Below are 18,463 nucleotides of genomic sequence, written 5' to 3'. Positions count from 1 at the left end.
TTTTTTATTACAAGGTGGGTGATGCATTTTAAATTGTCTCTAGATGTATAGTAGGCCTAATGGAGAAATTATAATATAACTTTCCTTGTTTAATGTAGGTAGGTTTTGGAGAGTTGCCTTTTGACAGCACTGACAACTTCAATAGCTGTCCTGATGTGTGTTTCCGAGTAGCAGACTACAATTTCTTGTGCCACAAGGTATGTGCTTCCGTTGCTTTAACCTACGAGGGCTCCCATGTTATTTGCATCCCCCAATAATAGTTAAGCCATTTCTGCCCAATGCTGCATATATGCAACAGGGATCAAATGTGTACACCTGTGGGTTGGGCAGAAATGGATTAAAGAATGTGCATTATAAGGGAATGACCAGACCCCCCCCCATCTTCCCGGCTTGCAAGTATTCTGTTGCTTTTAAGCTAAAATAGGGGAAAGCACTTTCTGAAGAAATTCTCACAGACTTGTTGATTGCAGTTTGTAAGCAAGCTCCTTATCTCATGAGCTACAACTAGTGTAGTAAAATGTTCAGCTTACAAGAGGCTCTGCCAGTGGGAGCTTGCAGCCTGCATGGTGGTGCAATTGTTGTCAAAGGAAGGGGCTGGGTCCATAAATATGTGCATTAGTAATTTTTTCTCTTATAGTTCAGTCAAGCTTTGAGAACTTCCAAAGTTCGCAGAGCTAAATGGTCTTCCAATATATTTCAGGATAGAGAGGCATTTGATGTTTACTATTCCCAATTGTACAACTGCAGTATTGTGAGACACTGAAAACAGCCATTCTAGACCTCCAACTGCCTGAAATGGAACCTCCATCTGAAAATGAGGCTGTCACTGTAGATTTCTTTAATGTCCCAGATCTACTGAATTTGTGACTGAATTGACTGATGTGATGGCTAGAACTCTTCAGTGTCTCTGTGAGGCTGATTAGCAGTTTACACATATGTGTGGCTGCAGAAAAGGAAAATTAGTCTTTGGAACTGGTCTTCAGGATGACAGTGTCATGTATTTGGTTTTCTATTTTATGGTTCCACAGCAGTCACTGGGCCCCACCACTTGCTTTGTTTCTGAAGGAGTTCCTTTTCAATTCTCTCAAACCTATTTTCCCTTCTACTTGCAGGCATTTTTTTGTGGTCGAAGTGACTATTTCAAAGCCCTTATAGAGGATCACTTCTCTGAGAGTGAAGAGTTACAGACCCAACCTAGCATCCCCGTCGTGACTCTTCATAACATTTCGGAAGAGATCTTCATCAGGGTTCTCTATTATATCTACAGTGATGACACAGAGGTGAGATTAGATGATTCACCCATTTTGTGTTAAATGCCCTGTTCTTTTTCCCCTAGTTTTGCTTACTTTTTTGTATTTTTAGACACCTTCCCAGAAGCTCCTGAAAAGCTGCTGGGGCATCTATTGCAAACAGCCTTTGTCCTTTGTATGGAAACTCCATTAAGAACATAAGAACATAAGAACAGCCCCACTGGATCAGGCCATAGGCCCATCTAGTCCAGCTTCCTGTATCTCACAGCGGCCCACCAAATGCCCCAGGGAGCACACCAGATAACAAGAGACCTCGTCCTGGTGCTCTCCCCTACATCTGGCATTCTGACTTAACCCATTCCTAAAATCAGGAGGTTGCGCATACACATCATGGCTTGTACCCCATAATGGATTTTTCCTCCAGAAACTCGTCCAATCCCCTTTTAAAGGCGTCTAGGCTTTATGCATGTGTATTTACATAACAAACATGTGCTGTTTTGTGGATTTGGCTTCTTTTACTGGCTACCCCCTCTCCAGGATTGGCACGTGCTTAGTGATTGGAGAGCCAAACCTGTCCATCTAAGTCAAGGGGTGGGATGGAGTGACCAAGTGGGTTTCATTCCTATAATCAGGTAACTTGATGATGTCATCAAACCAAAGTTGCATATTTCCAAACCTACAGGAAATGTTAGTGGTTCTCTGCCAGTTGCCTGAGTGGCCCATTCATTGGGAGCTCAGAGAGGAGCACCCACTCACTCAACTCCATTCCACTCAGTTCACAAGTGGAATGACTGGGGATTCCTTGAGCAATGTAAGTAGCTTAAGCTATGAGCCAACTAGCTATGTTGCATTGAGTTATGTTTTTTGCTTTGTCTGCTAAGTGACTCCAGCAAGCAGGCAAAGTTTGGTTTGAATGCAGGGATGCTGGGGGAGGGTAACCCATCATCCCAGCTCCATATGCTGGACATTTAATGATTACTACATTCATTTCACACTCCTATGTATGTCTACCAGAAATAAGTCCCACTGTGGTGTGGTCAGTGGGACTTATTCCTAGGAAAGAGTGTCTAGGATTGTAGCCTTGTCTGATGGAGACTTTTGTGTGCTCCAGCCAAACTTAGCCATTTCCCATTAGCCTGCCTGTACTTATACTATCCTTCTTTCTTTCCTCATTTTAATCCCCCCCCCTTTTTTGGTCCTTTCATAAACTAATTACATTTTGATTCTTGGTCTACCTTGGCTATTTTCATGGGTAATTCGGTGGATTATCACACCTCTTCAGCCTGCAAACGCTACAGGGAGTTTGACTTCTAATAAGAACCCCTGGGGTTCTTGAAAATCCATTGCCTCTGAAAAAACATACTGTCTCTTTAAAAATTGAGAGGCAGGCAGGAACTGAGACTGACAGAGGGAAGAGCAACTTCATACTCTGCTCTCAGGCATGTATTTAGTAAGTGGAATGGTGGACAGAATTGCCTGCACTATTTAAATTTTTGTTTTTCTCTGTTTTTGCTTGTTTGCCAAGCATGTGTAGTTGAACTTGTACATGAGCAGCAACTGTGCTTGTTTGCGTAAGTCTTGAAAGCAATGAAGTCTTGAGGCTGGCCACTCTGCCACTAGAGGGCAGTGGCAGTATATAGCAAGCTGGCTACGAATCAAATAACTTCTATCCTTCGTAGAAGTACTGTTTGTACTGCTTTGTAGCATTCAGAAGAAATTGCTGCTGCACCTAAACTGGGGACAAAATCTTGTGGTGTGAATACTGCACCTATTGCATAGTGGTTTTAGCACGTTTCAGTGTAGGAAACCTAGGAACTTCCTGAGTAATAGTAGGCTTTGCTAATAAGAATCCCTGTACAACATAGTAGATGTAAAACTTCAGGGTGTGGCGTCCATGCTGTCAGAAAGGATATAGCTGTTCGCCTGTTGGCGTCTTCTCCCATGATAACAGGACTTCTCTGCTGCAGAATGGAAGCATTAGACCTGTCGGCATCAGCAGTTCGAGCGATGAGTGGTGGGTCTGTTGAGCATAGCAGCAAAGGCCCTTCAGCAAGGAAGACTTGGAGATGAAGCTGTTACTAGAAACCTTGGCAGCAGCCGGTGGAATGTCAGGTGGTGCAGGAACTAGAAATCGCACTCCTGTCATGCAGCAAGCAAGCCCCATTCCTCTGCACATCTCTGAGTGCAGAGGCACTGCTTTCTGGAAAGCAGGAACTCTTCCAGAGCTGAGGAATTGCTGCAGCTTTCTTTCTTCATTGGCTTTTTGGCATTGGCTGGCTCTTCCCAAGGAAAACCTTTTTGTTTTGATTTTGTGTTTCAGCCTTACAACAACCTTTTCAAATAGATTATGTATCATCATGTTACATCCCAAAAGAAAAAAGAAGCTGTGAGAATAACTTTCTGTCTGGCGAGCTCAGCTGGCTGTCTTCTGAATTTCTCCCACAAATCTGTTTGGAAGAAACATCACTCTGGGGCTTTGTAATACTTTTCTGCAAGGGATAGAACATGGTGGGAACACATTCTGCTCTATGAAATATTCTGTAAGACCACACATCTTCCTGTTTCCCTTTGATCTGCTGCTGTGCAGGGCAAAAGTGAAGCTGGTCCATCTTTGTTAGTTTTTACTTAGATGAAGCAGACTTGAAACTCTCCCCTTCTCTCCCCACTCCCTCTCCTTTAAGCCTAGGGAGGGTTTTTTTAGCCTAGTTCTTAGGTACACACTTGCGCATGTAGATACCTGCTGGACTTGCATGCATTTTTGTGATTGACTACATAAGAGTCGATGCTGAAATGGTACCTGCCTGTGTTCCACCTGGAAGTGGGATCTCTGTGACTGTTTCTGCAGTCACACCTATGGAATGTTTTGGGGGATGGCACAGGACATCTGCACTACCTCTGAGTACACCTTGCTGTGAATTTCACCTTTTGTCATTCTCCTAAGTCATCTTTCCTCGTATATTGCTAGTATACCTGTACTGTTCTATTGCAACTTGTACCAGTTCACTGGACATGTAGCGAACTTCACAGCTGCAGTAGTGGATTGTAATCCTCAGTTTCTTTTGTTGGATTCTTTATGGGAATCATTGCATGTATTTATGGGAATAATATTTTTTTATACAATAAAAGTCCAGAAAATCCTTTGTGGGGAACACACAGGAGCATTTCCGCCTCTGGTTATGAGCAGCTGTGAAGCTACTTTCAAGAGGGCTCATGTTGATGACACATGGTCCCAATTAAAGTGACCATCAAGGATTTGCATAGGCAAGGCAACCGAAAAGGTCAGATAAGCCTTATGATCTGGAATTTCCTTGCCTTTGGATGGGTAGCTTAAAGGGGGAGGGGATAGGAAATGCCAAAGTCAGAGAACTAAACACTATGAAGAACTAGCAAGACTTCAGCCAGATTTCCTAGGACTGAATTTGTTAGAAGTAGGTGATGGATATACATGATGTGAGCTCTCTGGAAAGAAGAAGAATGGGTAAAATATTGTTTTTTGTATATGCACATATTAACTTATCTGCATTTGACTAGCAAACAAAACAAGCACTGGTCCAGTATGAAGTAATGGATTTGAAATCATTGAGATGACTTTTAGAACACTTCTGTTGTAAGCATAGCTGTCAAATACTTCTTGGCATGATGCCATCTGTATAATGTATTCAGAAGTGATCCCTTGGAGTGAATCTAGTGTTAGTTTGATCCAGTCACATGATGATTCTTCAACAGAAGCTCAGTGAATGGTACATCCTACCATAATGCACTTGCATGTATTTATGGAAATCATTGCAAACAGTGTCCCTGTACAGAAGAAGCAGAACTCAACCTTGTAGCCTAATATTAATACCAGGGCTCAATTCAGGGAAGCAGGAATCAATAAAAGCAGATGGATTTCCCTTACCGCTGAGTAGCCTGAACAGCCTTGGGGAGAGTGACATTTCCCCAGGGGGATTGATTAGACGGGGAATCGGTTGAGCAACCTACACCTTCCTGCTACCTGGCCTCTGCATTAGCATTGTGAGACACAGGGCTGGGAATACCTTGTGGCTTTGAAGACCATCACAGTCTGCATTAGAAATCCTTGTTTGGGGCATGCTCCCAATGAAACCTTCACATGTTTGTCTGTGAGCAAATGTTGTGTTGTAGGAAGTGGTCAAAAAACCGTGTGTGTCAGGGATGTTTTGTAATGATTAATTTGCTTCATCCTCGGTTGGCAACCTTCAGTCTCGAAAGACTATGGTATAAGCCTACAGCACCCAGTATTCCCAGGCGGTCTCCCATCCAAGTACTAACCAGGCCTGACCCTGCTTAGCTTCCGAGATCAGACGAGATCGGCTTCATGTTTAATTTCTTTGTGTCCGTTACCACTCCTGTAATTTTTTTATATTCTCAGAAAGCACTGTGGGGAGGAATTTATAGTTGAGAAAACTTTCAATCTTTTATCTGTGCAGTGACCCTATGACAAAATATAGATCATCATACAAAAATCTGCAACCAAACTTTGAGTAGTTTTGAGAGAAGTTGGAATATCCAGGGTTTAAAAAATTAAGCATCTTTGTTTTTCTTCTCCATATTAGGCAGACAGAAACTATCCAATAGCATGTATAATTTATTAGAGAGCTTCTAATACAGATGACAATCTTCCCTAAGGTAAACAGCTTGAAGCTAGTTAACATTAAGCTAAGTGAATTCCTTTTCTGGGCCTGGCAACTTGCTTAATCACACCATGAACTGACTGTAGAACCGATGTTTATCTCCTTTGAAAACACTCCTGCCTGTGGTCAGCACTTCCCTTATTATATTCACTTGCAATACCTAAAACCAACTTAGCTGTGACTTCTGTGCCTTGTCAGGCCATTGCATCATAACTGCACAAAGAGTTGTACTTGATTACAGGTTGGTTCTCATCATCTGTAGATTTGATTCACCACGGATTGCAAGCCCACGATGTGGGACCTAAGAGGACCTCCCAGAGCCTTCAGAAAGGCATATGTGTCCTCCCTGCGCCTCAGAACATCTCTGAATGCGACCAGAAGGTGCTTACAGTCATGTTCAGAGGTCCTATGAGGTTCAACCATGGATTTCATTATCTGCTGATTTTTGGTATCCTTGGAAGGGGGGTGTCCAGGAACAGATCACCGCAGATACTTACAATTAGTGATGTTACCAGACAGGAGCATATTTCAAAAGTAATGATTATGTAGAATCTGTTTACTGTTCTGGATTTCAGAACAAAAGTAAAGTAAGCGTGTATGTTGGGTATGTGTGTGTGTTTAGATTTATAGAAGTCTATAGACATAAGCTAGTTATCAGCCAGGTCTTTGTCATCCGCAAATGGGTGCCACAATTTTGGCAATCAGTTGGGACTTGATGCCCAGGCAGGATGTATATTTTTATTCATGCAAACCTGTTTCTTTTGCCCCAACAGCTGTCTCCAGAAAATGCCTATGAGGTGCTCTATGTTGCAGATATGTACCTGTTACCTGGGCTCAAACGTCTGTGTGGGAGAACCCTGGCCCAGATTCTTGATGAGGACAGTGTTGTCGGCATCTGGAAGATTGCAAAGCTGTTTCAGCTGACACGATTGGAGGACCAGTGCACAGAGTACATGGCAAAAATCATTGAGAAGGTAATGGGAAAACCCTCCCTAAAGATGAGTTCACTGGGGCATCCAAGAAACAAATAGCGCATGTCAGTTCTTTAGACCTGATAGTGATTAGCCATATCCCCAATAAATTGACACTATGATCTCTTTAGGGGAAGATGCTTGCAGAATAGCAAGGAGTGCTCAGAAATGACAGGAAGGGCTACTTCCCATGATATAGTGAGAGATAGTAAAGCTTTCCCACAATTCACTCCTGTATCTGAAAACATATAATTAGTGCTGTTAATAGGTGCAATGAGCTTTTGGGACTAATCATGTGATCTGCAGGTCATAGATCTGTGCTTTGAATTATGCCTGCCTTATAAATTTACCCTCATTACCTGCAGGAATTGTACATATTAGTAGCCATGTGATTAAAAAATAAGAGTGTTTCCTGGTGTAATTAAGAGGGATATAGCCACTCCCCATGTATATCACTTTACTATTCTGTATACCCTGGCACCCCATGTCTTTCAAATTGGCAAGTGACTGTACACCAGGCTTCCATGAAAAGACATTCGCTTATCAATAAGAACCATATATTCAGAGATTGAAATCTTGTTTACAAGGACCAGCTCATTCCACAACCTTGTTGTTTTCAAACTCCTCAGGAATTTGGGACCGGATGTAAGTGTGTGCTGGGGAGGGGCTAAGGCAGCCATGCCATCCCCAGGATTGCGCTGCTTCCTGGGATAATGGGGGAGTTTTCTCACCTGCAGCCAGCACAGGAGTCCTGGAGGGTTTGTGGGGTTCAGAGAGTGGGAACCCTTTGCACCTCAAAACACCTGAAAATAACAAAAACAGGCACTTCTGATTTTGTGATGAAAACTGGAAGTGCCCAGTTTTCATTATTTTTAGATGTTTGGAGGTGCATGGAGCCTGTGGAAGGCTCCCCGGACTTCGCAGGATTCCTGTTCTTGCTGCAGGAATTTTTTTTAACCCTCCCATCCCCAGCAGCAGCGTGATCGTGGGGATTGTGTTGCTGTCTTCCCCTGCTTTTTAAGGGGCCAGAGGCAGGGCTTCTCAGGCTGGGGTGTCATGTCGCCCCAGCTTGAAAACCTCAAGGTTAGAAGATGGTTTTTACTGCAACATGAATTACTATATGCAGTACTACGTTACATGCAGAATGCACACACCCTCTTGAATTAACCTGGAATTATCTAAACACTGACTGCCCTCAGAGATCTGCAAGAGCTATTTCAATTACTCTAACTAAATTGGAGCAGATTGAATTCGAAATCATGGACATTTTAAACAAGCAGTAGTAATACACAGTCATACCTATGTCTGTCCCTGGAGAAGAGCAGAATAGACCGTCTTCTATCTCTGACCTCATTCTTGTCCAGTTGTAGTATGGACAGAACCACGTGACAGTCACAATCTTGCATCTGTGAAGCATTTTGGAACTCAGTCAATTCAATGATTTTTATAAATGGCTCTAATTAGCACTCCCACATGAGCTGCAACATTCTTTACTTAACAAGCTTTGACAGAGTTGTGAAATTTTTTCCTGCCTGTGAAAACACACTGAAGAAAATAATTTCTGAGCAGTTTCTCTTATATAAAAGTTCCTCTCCTCTTGAAAGAAAGAGAAAAACTAGCACTAGTTCATTGATTTGACACAGGGTTGAAACTGAGTTTCAGTGATGCCTTTGATTTTTGAACAAAGATGAGAGCTTACCACTTAACATGGTGAGATTAAGATTGCTGGGAGTCCTTTTTTTGCGCTATACATTGCTTATACTGGTATGAGAAGCTACTGGCATTAGCTTCTCAGCTGGAGTCTTGTACTGGAATTAGGAAATGTGGGTTGATTGGAATACAATCATGTATGTCTTGGGTGGGTCTCTTAATTTGTGTAGTTGCCAGCTTATTTCTCACTGCAAACATTTGTTATAAAACCCTATTTCTTCATTAGAGGTTTACTGTGGAAATTGTTTTCTTGAGTTGCATCAGTAACCACAGTGGCTAGTGAAATGGTATAAGCCATTATCCCTAGTTGTGCTCTGACCAAGTAGATCTGGTATACAACGGCTGAAATGCTACTACTTGCATGTACCTTGTGCCAACGTTTCTGCAGCATATATCTGATGGTTCTATGAGTGATGAAAGCTTGAGGCTGGAGGGGGGCAGCTTTGTGCAGAGCAGTTTAGGAGATGGAGTAAAAGAGTCATTTCCCAAATAGACAGACATTCCTGTGTCTGTTGCCATTGCAGGCTTCCCCCCTTATCTTTGAGGGATAGGTTCCAGCTGCCACTGTGGATAGCAGTAAACCCTACAAGATGCAGTTCACAAATCCCTCCCAATGCAAATGACTTGTCTGGTCTTTTATTGCAGCCCTCCTGTCACTGTCTCCTGTATCTGGCTGTTTCTGTGCTATCTGCAAATGCTGACAGAAAACACCAACAGGAAGCAGGTTGGAGGACTGAAAACAACATGACATTAAACTCTATCATAAGTGTCACATTGATTCAGTCCTCCAACTCACTTCCTGTTAGCATATGCAGGCAACAAGGAAATGGTGACAGGAGAGCTGCAACAGGAGACCAGATATTTGCACAGTCGTGGTGGGGGGAGGATTTGTGAACCATGGATATGGGTGGCATCTGTATCAGAGCTAAGTTCTCCAAGATCATATCTAAGATAGGCAAGAGAGATACACCTGCTCTTTCTCAAGCAAAATTGAATTGGACCTACTTGTGGAAAAGTTGTACTTTATGTGTTGGAGGATACACAAAAGTTTGAGGATACACGAGAGTTTGAGAACCACTGATTTAAATGGTTGTGTTTTTGTTCCTGCAGTGGTAATATGATCTCTTTTCTTGCTTTATGTAAATGCATGCCAGCTAGAAGTCTTCTATAAGTCGAAAAGTTGCCTATAAATATTTTAACAAATAAAATTATAGTACATAACAGTACTGTATAGGTTGAACAGGAATTCTTTCTTGCTATAGTTGTTGAAAATATAAGTGAAAACAAGCATTTCGGGTGCTGGGGCTCTTCTTCGTATCTGCCTGCTGATTTCCTTACCACATCTCTTGCCTTTTATCCCAGCTTGTGGAGCTTGAAGAGTTTGCAGTAGCGGTGAAGGAGAACGCCGAAGCAGTGGAGGAGCGGCAGGAGACGGACTCCATTCCTCTTGTTGACGACATCCGCTTCCACATAACCAGCAATGTACAAACGTACAGTGCCATTGAAGAGGCTAACCAGAAACTGGAGGCTCTGGATAATCTCCTGGCCAGCATAGGGCTTGAATGCTAATCTGGGACATGTTTGTGTTACTTCATGATGAATCTGCTCAATGTTCCCCTTATCCAACCCGTTCTCATATTTTTTTTCTTCTTCCTTATCCACCCCTCCTTTCTGCAGCTCCTTCCCATTTTATGCATGGTTTTCAGTTTCTAACTTCTTAGTATCGCAACAATGGCATGGTTTGTTTTCTTCTCTCCAGGACTATACATTAACACCACCTCAAAGCAGCTCAGCTTTAAAAACCGTGCTACTTTAACCTGATAGCACAGATGGTGGCTCACAAACACAGCTCTGAATGTAGTATTTAGCAGATTTCAATAATGCAGGATGTTGCAGATGAACGATACCTAGGGAAAATTGCTGTAACTTGCAGAGAACAGCTTCTTGCAAGGAGATGAAAAGCAGAAGAAATTCAAGGCAGTTGCTAATGAATGAATTGGCCTATCTTTCACCAGGCATATTTTTCAGGCTAAGAAGGGAGATACATTCTTACAGGGATGCTGTTTTTGAGCAATGGTAGCTGTATTTGCCTACTGCTTGCTTTGCAGAAATGGTCACTCTTTCTTGGTCCTGCAGCCCTACCTTTCAGATTTGCACAGTTTGCGAAGGCCAGAACCTTGGCTTTCTAATCCAGATGCCTTATCCTTTGGCAAGCTCATGGTCAGCTTTGTTTTAAATCTGCTATATCCATTGGAATACAATGCTCTACCCTGCCTGGCTTAGTTTTCCCTTGGGTACAAGCTAGTTTGGCCACCTCCTACTTTGTTGTTGTTGCTGCTGCTGCCGTATAGAGCACTCAAATGTGGAGGTTTAGCGGGAACTTTAATAATGTTTGTGTTTCATTGTGAGAATAGCAGTGACATTACATAGATTTCATTGGGCTTGAGGGTTTAGAAATGACTTGAAGTTGACTGCAAAAGCCTTTATATTCTGGTACAGGAAGTGTCTGCCAGATACCATAAGGGAGGGCCAATGAAGTTGAACTTTTTTCTTCAGCAGAAGCAGACATTAGCCTTATGCAGATGTTGGGGAGGCAGATTGTTGGGCTGGTCAGCTCTGTTGCTTGAATACATCTAGCATCACTCCATTTGACACCATATTGTCATAGAGGCCTATGGCCATAGACCCAAACTGCAGGGTCTGTACATTTCAGAATAAGAGCCTACAGGTTATCCAGTTCTAGTTTATGCACCCTGGGGTCTACACATATAGGTCCTGTGCAAATGAGGCAGAGGAGGAAAGAATGGTATGCTGCCAGGGTAGGACCAGTAAAATGTCCTCTCACCACACAAAATTATGTTGTGCCACCAACTTGGGTATCTAGGGGCTGATGAATTTTGCATGCTAAAAAGCAGGCGAGGATGTAGAAATGCCATCTGTTCGTGTTGGTTATGGACCCCAATGTTAGCATACATCATGATGATGCATTGCACACTAGTATAGGAGCCTAGGCAGGAACTTGGCTTTGGGTGCTCAATTACTTTTATTTAAAATGTCTAGCCAGTGTCTATAGTGTATTAAGTGCTCCGATCTCTTTTCCCCAATGAAATAATGTGAAGGGTTGGAGAAGACTGCTCCATTCTAGGCTGCTTATTGCCCATTGCAGCTTCACCCCAAGTATTTTGCGCTCTGGACTTGGTGGATTTAGTGCAGAAAGCACTAAACTAGCGGTTCCCAAACTCCTCAGGAGTTGTGGCTGGGGAGGGGCAAAGTCAGCAGCGTGATCCCCAGGATCATGATGCCGCTGGGTCTGATTGGAAGGTTCTTACCTTGGAATTCACTGCACCAGCCTCTGCGCCAGTGTGGGGAGCTCCACGGAGTCCCCCATAGGGCTCCTGAACCCTAATTTTAAAAAGTGATCGGAAACCATTTCAGTTTTCAATTGCAAAACCGGAAATGGTTTCTGATAGCTTTTTAAAAATTGTAACAGGCTTGGGGAGCCCTGAGGAGGGCTCCATGGGACCCCCCCCCCAAGAGGCTGGCACAGTGATTTGTAAGGTAAGAAACTCTTGATCATCCTCATTAGCAGCGTGATCCTGGGGGTGGCATTGCTTTCTTCCCCTGCTACTTAAGGGGCAGAGGCAGGGCTTCTCAGGCTAGGGCGTCATGATGCCCCAGTTTGACAACCTTGGCACTAAACCTTAAGTACTTAAGTCTTTCTAACAATTGTATCTTTGAAACCTTGGCAGTTGTCTCCCTTAAGAAGAGAAATGTAGAGAGGCTAAGGAAGAACTTGGAAGATGCAGAGAGAGTGTGTTGCCTAATATGGAAACTTCTAATGGAGGCCAAGATGATGCAGGAGCACTTGCCACGTTGCTTCTCTTTAGTTACAGTATATGCTAACAGATACAGTGAAATAGATGAGCATCACTGTGATTTATCTTGGCGCCTTAAAGGGTGATCCTGTTCATGTTTCGTGCTGCTTAAATACTGCTGTTGAGTGTTCCTGCCATTGCGTTAGACTAGTCTTAGTGGAGGCATTGCTCTGGTAGATGTGATACTGGACCCTCATTACTTAAACTTTCCATGCATAGATAAATGCAGCCAAGAATTTTTTGTTTCCCCTTCCATGATCAGGATTGTGATGGAACTGGATGCTTGTGCTGGGGTTGGTTCTTGCCTTGCAATCTGCTTTCGTCTTGAGATTTGGACAGATAGGTGATATTATGCAACCATGTAAGCAGTCAGGGCTCCGCAGAAGCTTGTACTTGTTAAGACAGAAAGTACTGCCTGCCAATCTAGAGATCCATCCTCAGAAATGCGTGGTGTTTTATGGAATGCTTCATGTCAGAGCTGATATACCTCCAACTATTCTCAATGTATCTGTGTTCTCCAACTTCACAAGTTGGCAATTTTGTTTTGCTATAGAGGTAGAGTAGCAGAACTGAGTGGATTTTGGATGCTCTTTGGGCTATCGCTGGAGGCTTGTTTGTTCATCTTTTTGCAATCTATCATGAAGGGTTTTAGCTGAGGCAGCTAAACTGATCTGCTTCGGTGTCTGCTCTGCCATGGGATGTTCAATTTATTCTGAAGCAGAGCAGTGTCGCTAAATGAATCTTCCTTGCACCCAGGTAAGACTGTATATTGTTCATTCACAACATGTTAACCTAGTCTGGAGTTGCAGAGCAGGTTGTAAGGGCCCATGCAGTGATGGATAAGAACGGCCTTCACCTTGGTAAGAGTATTTTGATCCTTTCTTTCCTGAGTTTGTGCCAAGAAGCACCTCATAAAGTAGAATTTCTAGCTCAACAAGTACACCTCTGTAAAACAATGATGCTTATTCAGAGATCAAGGGCAACAGCTCTTCTATGCGGGAGCAGTCAACTAATGGTCTGGCAAAAGTGCTGTTTTTCTGCATTCCACTAAAGGCAGTCTTAAAAGCCAAGTGAAATGCAGAAATGCTTGAAACCTGAACTTATTAGGCACAAATCATCTCCACCTTACAGTGTTTGTCATAGTAGCAACCTGCAAGAAACCAAAGAGCATAATATTGGAGGTGACCTGTAACCTTCTTTATTCTTGCTCTCCTTGTTCAACTTGTCCTTAGTCTTTCTGTTTCCTGCATGAATTTTTTTCATGAAGAGTTCTCACATATTATACCACAAGGTATGAACCTTTATGAGTTTATGTGAGCACTGAATTATTGGATTAAAAAGTGCGAGAAGCATAGAAACTGTTACAAGTAGCACCCTAATCTTTTCTTCTTTCAGCATAGTACAGTGGACTCCAAACTGAAGGCTGTTGCACAACAGGAATGGCATCCCCAGCACAACCAGTTCTACCAGAGAGCCATCCTTCCCAAGCGCCAATCTCTCCCAAACTGAACTCCAGCTCGCTGCACCTGCCCAGAAATCTGGGTGTAGTGGCTGCTGATGCAACAGAACCCAAAAGTGGTGGGCCACGGTTTGTGGGAGATCGGCAGCAGGGAAGGACAGCACACCTGCAGGGAAGGGAAAAGGCAGGTTGCCGGATCTGGTCCTTGGGACAAGGTCTGGAGAGCCTGATCTAGTAGAATAAAAACAAAATGAGTGCAGGGAGTTAGTGAAATGTCTGGACACATGACATAGTGGTCCTTCTGATAAAACTTTCTGTCTTCTTTTTTCCTTAATTGTAGAGCCAGAGAGAAGGTGGTCACCTTCCAGGATTAAAAGCCCATGTGGCCTTTTCTGTTTTCCTTCCCAGTAACAAAGCTTTGCTCAGACTGTTAAGTATGTGGCGTCAGTCTAAAATGGATTCTTGGCGAGATTGCATTTGGTATCTACATCTTGAAGTTCATGTCCTTAGTGATTTGTCCCATCACTCCAACTGTCACTCAGTATAAAAGTATTTCATTACTTGCCCTCTAGAAATCAGGGCTAGGGGGATCAAAACTGATGTTAGCAGCCACTTAACACACAGTGAAAAATTGTCTTGAAATACATTATATTGGAATACAAAAAAAAAAAGAGGAAAATATAGGTTTATAACTTACTGAATTGTTCTTCTTGGATGTTGGTATAACTGAATTGCAAAGCAGATTCAATGTAAGATCTTACTGTTCATGGTCCCATTTTGTTTACATTGGCTCCACCCTCTTTGCTGTTTGGGGGGAAGAATGTAAAGCTTTTCAAAACAGCAATATAATATATTTTAAAGCTTAATATATAAGCATGTGTGCAGCAATAAAGAATCTATTTCACTAAACCTGGTTTTGCCATGCCTATTCATTACTTAATAGTAACCATGAGCCCTGCAAGAGCTGTTTGTCACCTCTCTTCCCCTCACAACCAGTAATTGGGGTTTGAGGGAATGCGTGTTAATGGTCAGACGCTGCACAAATTCCTTTTACCTTCTTATTCCCCTGATACCTTCAGATGGAAGAGGTTGTATGCTGTTGGCAGCGTGGGCTTAAAAGCAAAGTGTCATGCATTGGCGCTCTGACACAAGTTAATGCCACGTTTCCAGCAACAGTCACGACGCGTGTAGGTTACATATATAGCAGTGTCTGTAGACAAGTACACTGGTGGTAAGAGAACAGTTAATCAACTGTATCTTTTGCCACTTGCACAGTGCACATGTGGTTCTCATTTTATCTCCACAATAATTTGCTGAGGCAGAATTGCTTGTCAGTCAGTGACTTTGTTTAATTATATAGTTTCCCAGCAGTGTTACCTGCATTTCCCAACAATGTCGCCAGAAAGCATCTTACAAAAACTGCATACAAACATTTAAACATAGACATTTGCAGGAGATGAGACTTGCCCATGGTTGCATGGGGGAGGAGGGGAAATTTCAGCCCAGGTCTCCCCAGTCCACATTCAGTGCTAACCCCTCCACCACTCTGGCTCTTATGTAATACTCCAGAGGTGTAAACCAGGGAAATTAGGACTTCACCTGGGACACATAAGAAAATTGAACATGACTAGTAGTATGCTGGTCATCCGGGTTACTGTTCGGGAGTGTTATATTTACACAGATAGGCAAATTCTGTAGATACCTGGTTCTACTAGTTCCTTGCCACTGATGGTGTGTAACATATAAAATTGTCTTATACTGGCAGTCAGACCATTGATTCATCTAGCCCAGTCCTGTCTACTCTGATAGCAGCTCTCCAAAGTCTCAAGGCAGAAGTAGGTGCCACAGCCAACCTAGTACTTCAATCCTCTTCTAAATAAAAGGTGTCAAGGATTGAACCTGGGACCTTCTATATGCAGAGCATGTGCTCTGCCACTGAGTTTTGGGCCTTTTCAGGGTTCGGACAAGACAGGAGGGGGCCTTTAACCAAACCAGAGCCCCCTGCAGCCCTTATGGGAACTGAAGATGCTGGTAGGAGCTACAGCTAATCCTGTGGAAAGTCAGCTGTGGGGACACCATGATAGTGCCAGAGGGACAGGGATTTCAAAGGTCCCTCCCCAATTGGCTAGCACTCTCAACACATCTGCAGTCTCTCAAACATTTCCCACACAATCTAAGTACTTGGTTGTGGGCATGTTTCTAGCAGGAGCTGACAGGGAAAACTGGAATTATGTGAATACACTAAACAAAAAATCTTATCTGTTCAGGAAGTTAACAAATTACAGCTTGCACACCAGTCTTGCCAATCCTATCCCTGCCAAATGATGCTGTGTAACAAACCATTCTAATGTTGTAACTTGACTTCCCAAATTATATCTTGTTCCGTATGAACGGGTGCCATGCACAATTCCCTCATTCAATGGCTGTATCTTAAGGCTGTTATCTCCATGATTGTCTATGATTAGACTTGACACTGCTTATACGCAAAGGGATTCCAGTTCCTTTAGGGGTGTGTGTGTAAGAGAATCTCAAAACCCTTTCAGGTTTGTGCAGTTGATTGGTTTACATTCAAACCTAGTTATTGCCAGTGCTTGCTGCTGCCACTTCCTGCTCACTCACTTCCATCTCTGGCAGTGGCTTATGTAGTAGCTGCCAGTGAAAATGCATCTTCAGGGCTTCCTCTGGACTTGATAGCAGTTGTTTGTGTCTTCACATTTTGTGATCTCTCCCACAGAAGACCCTAAAATCTCTTGCATACTGTCATCTACACATGCAGCAGAATGAGGTGGCCAAATTCTGAGATGGTACAAAGGGCTGTACTACTTCAGACTGCTGATGTGCCAATATCGTGTTTTTGTTTCCTGTTGTCCTGTTGGCAACCTTCAGTCTCGAAAGACTATGGTATCGCGCTCTGAATGGTGGTTCTGGAACAGCGTCTAGTGTGGCTGAAAAGGCCGATTCGGGAGTGACAATCCCTTCCACACCGGGAGCAAGTGCAGTCTGTCCCTGGTCTGTCTCCCTGGCTATGGGCCTTCCTTCTTTGCCTCTTTGCCTCAGACTGTTGGCCAAGTGTCTCTTCAAACTGGGAAAGGCCATGCTGCACATCCTGCCTCCAAGCGGACCGCTCAGAGGCCAGGGTTTCCCACTTGTTGAGGTCCACTCCTAAGGCCTTCAGATCCCTCTTGCAGATGTCCTTGTATCGCAGCTGTGTTCTACCTGTAGGGCGCTTTCCTTGCACGAGTTCTCCATAGAGGAGATCCTTTGGGATCCGGCCATCATCCATTCTCACGACATGACCGAGCCAACGCAGGCGTCTGTTTCAGCAGTGCATGCATGCTAGGGATTCCAGCTCGTTCCAGGACTGTGTTGTTTGGAACTTTTTTTTGTTTTTGTTTAGGGCTATGTAAACTCCTTTCAAGTGGAAAAGTAGCACCGCATGAGTAGGTTGGATTTGACCCTCTCTCTACATGTGGGGAGTTTTTGCATGAGGGAGCATCTCCAGTCCCAGTTCTTACTTACAATATAAACTGAGATGGGCCTATCCCACCACCTCATTCTGTAGGCCTCCATCATGCCTGTCTCAGCTGAGAATCTGTCTCCCTCAGCAGCGTTTTGTTTTGGACGAATTGCTGTGAGCTGCTTCTGGGAGCCAATTTTTGACTGAGCAGGAAGATTAAAATTGAAAACGGGTAGTGCTGCAATTCAAGCTGGACCATGCCAGCTTGTGGTTGTCCTTATTGCGTCTAAAACTCACAAGATGAGTCCCTGTGTTCCAATTGTAATTACATCTCTGGCTTGGGATCTGACTGAGATGAGGTTAACCTGTTAAATTTGCTGAAATCGAACAAGGGTCAAGGCTGTGAAACACTGCTGTGGAGAGAACGCAAGGCTAAACGAGTGTTCCTGCTGTCTGCACCCTGCTTGGCTGGTAAGTAGGAAAAGATGGTTTCATTCGAGGGCTTTGCAGGGGTAGCATGAAACGAACATGAATAATTAAGCCTACAAACCAGAGGTGTCTGCTTCAGAGGGGCATCAGCAACGCTGCACATCTTTGAATCTAAAAAAGCAGTTCTATTTCTAACGTCATGAGTTGCCTGAAGATTAGGTGTGAAACTAAATGGTCACAGGAGAATAAAGAAACAGTCTGGGGGATGGAATATCTGTGCCAAAGAAGTCAGCTGGACATGTTTTTCTTGGTTGTTACAGTGGTGTGACTGATTCTTTTTGAAGGAAGAAGAGTCTGATATGCATCATTTATAACTGACTCAATGGTATGGAAAGAAGGGTGGGGGAGTCCTTGCAACAATGGCAAAGGACAAGGCAAAGTACATTCTCTAACTAGGGAAAAGAAAAGAAGATACAAGGTGGGGATCTCTGCATGGTGAAAATAAGCAAATTTAGTGGGTGGTATTAGTGGGCAATTCTTCCATTCCACACATGTGACACAAGATGGATGCTTCCTATCCTTATCCAGGGAGCACCATTTAGATGGGTTTCCTAATTCAGCAGGTTATATCCGCAGTATGTGTTATGGAAGTCATCTGGG

General features: G+C 43.4%; 1 protein-coding gene across 1 annotated transcript in view; it reads left to right on the top strand.

The window, feature by feature from the left end:
• Window positions 1-12,238, top strand: part of ABTB1 (ankyrin repeat and BTB domain containing 1) — a 43,142-nt gene extending 30,904 nt beyond the window's left edge. Inside the window, exons 9-12 of the mRNA XM_066616828.1 lie at window positions 99-197; window positions 1,113-1,280; window positions 6,676-6,876; window positions 9,946-12,238. Of these exons, the coding sequence (XP_066472925.1) occupies window positions 99-197; window positions 1,113-1,280; window positions 6,676-6,876; window positions 9,946-10,152 (675 nt within the window). The 3' untranslated portion in view covers window positions 10,153-12,238. The remainder of the gene's footprint in view (window positions 1-98; window positions 198-1,112; window positions 1,281-6,675; window positions 6,877-9,945) is intronic.
• The last annotated feature ends 6,225 nt before the right edge of the window (window positions 12,239-18,463 follow it).

This window comes from Tiliqua scincoides, chromosome 2 (assembly GCF_035046505.1).
Source record: "Tiliqua scincoides isolate rTilSci1 chromosome 2, rTilSci1.hap2, whole genome shotgun sequence".
NCBI lineage: Eukaryota > Metazoa > Chordata > Lepidosauria > Squamata > Scincidae > Tiliqua > Tiliqua scincoides.
Note: the sequence above shows the minus strand (reverse complement) of the source record. Positions and strands in the feature narration are given on the sequence as shown.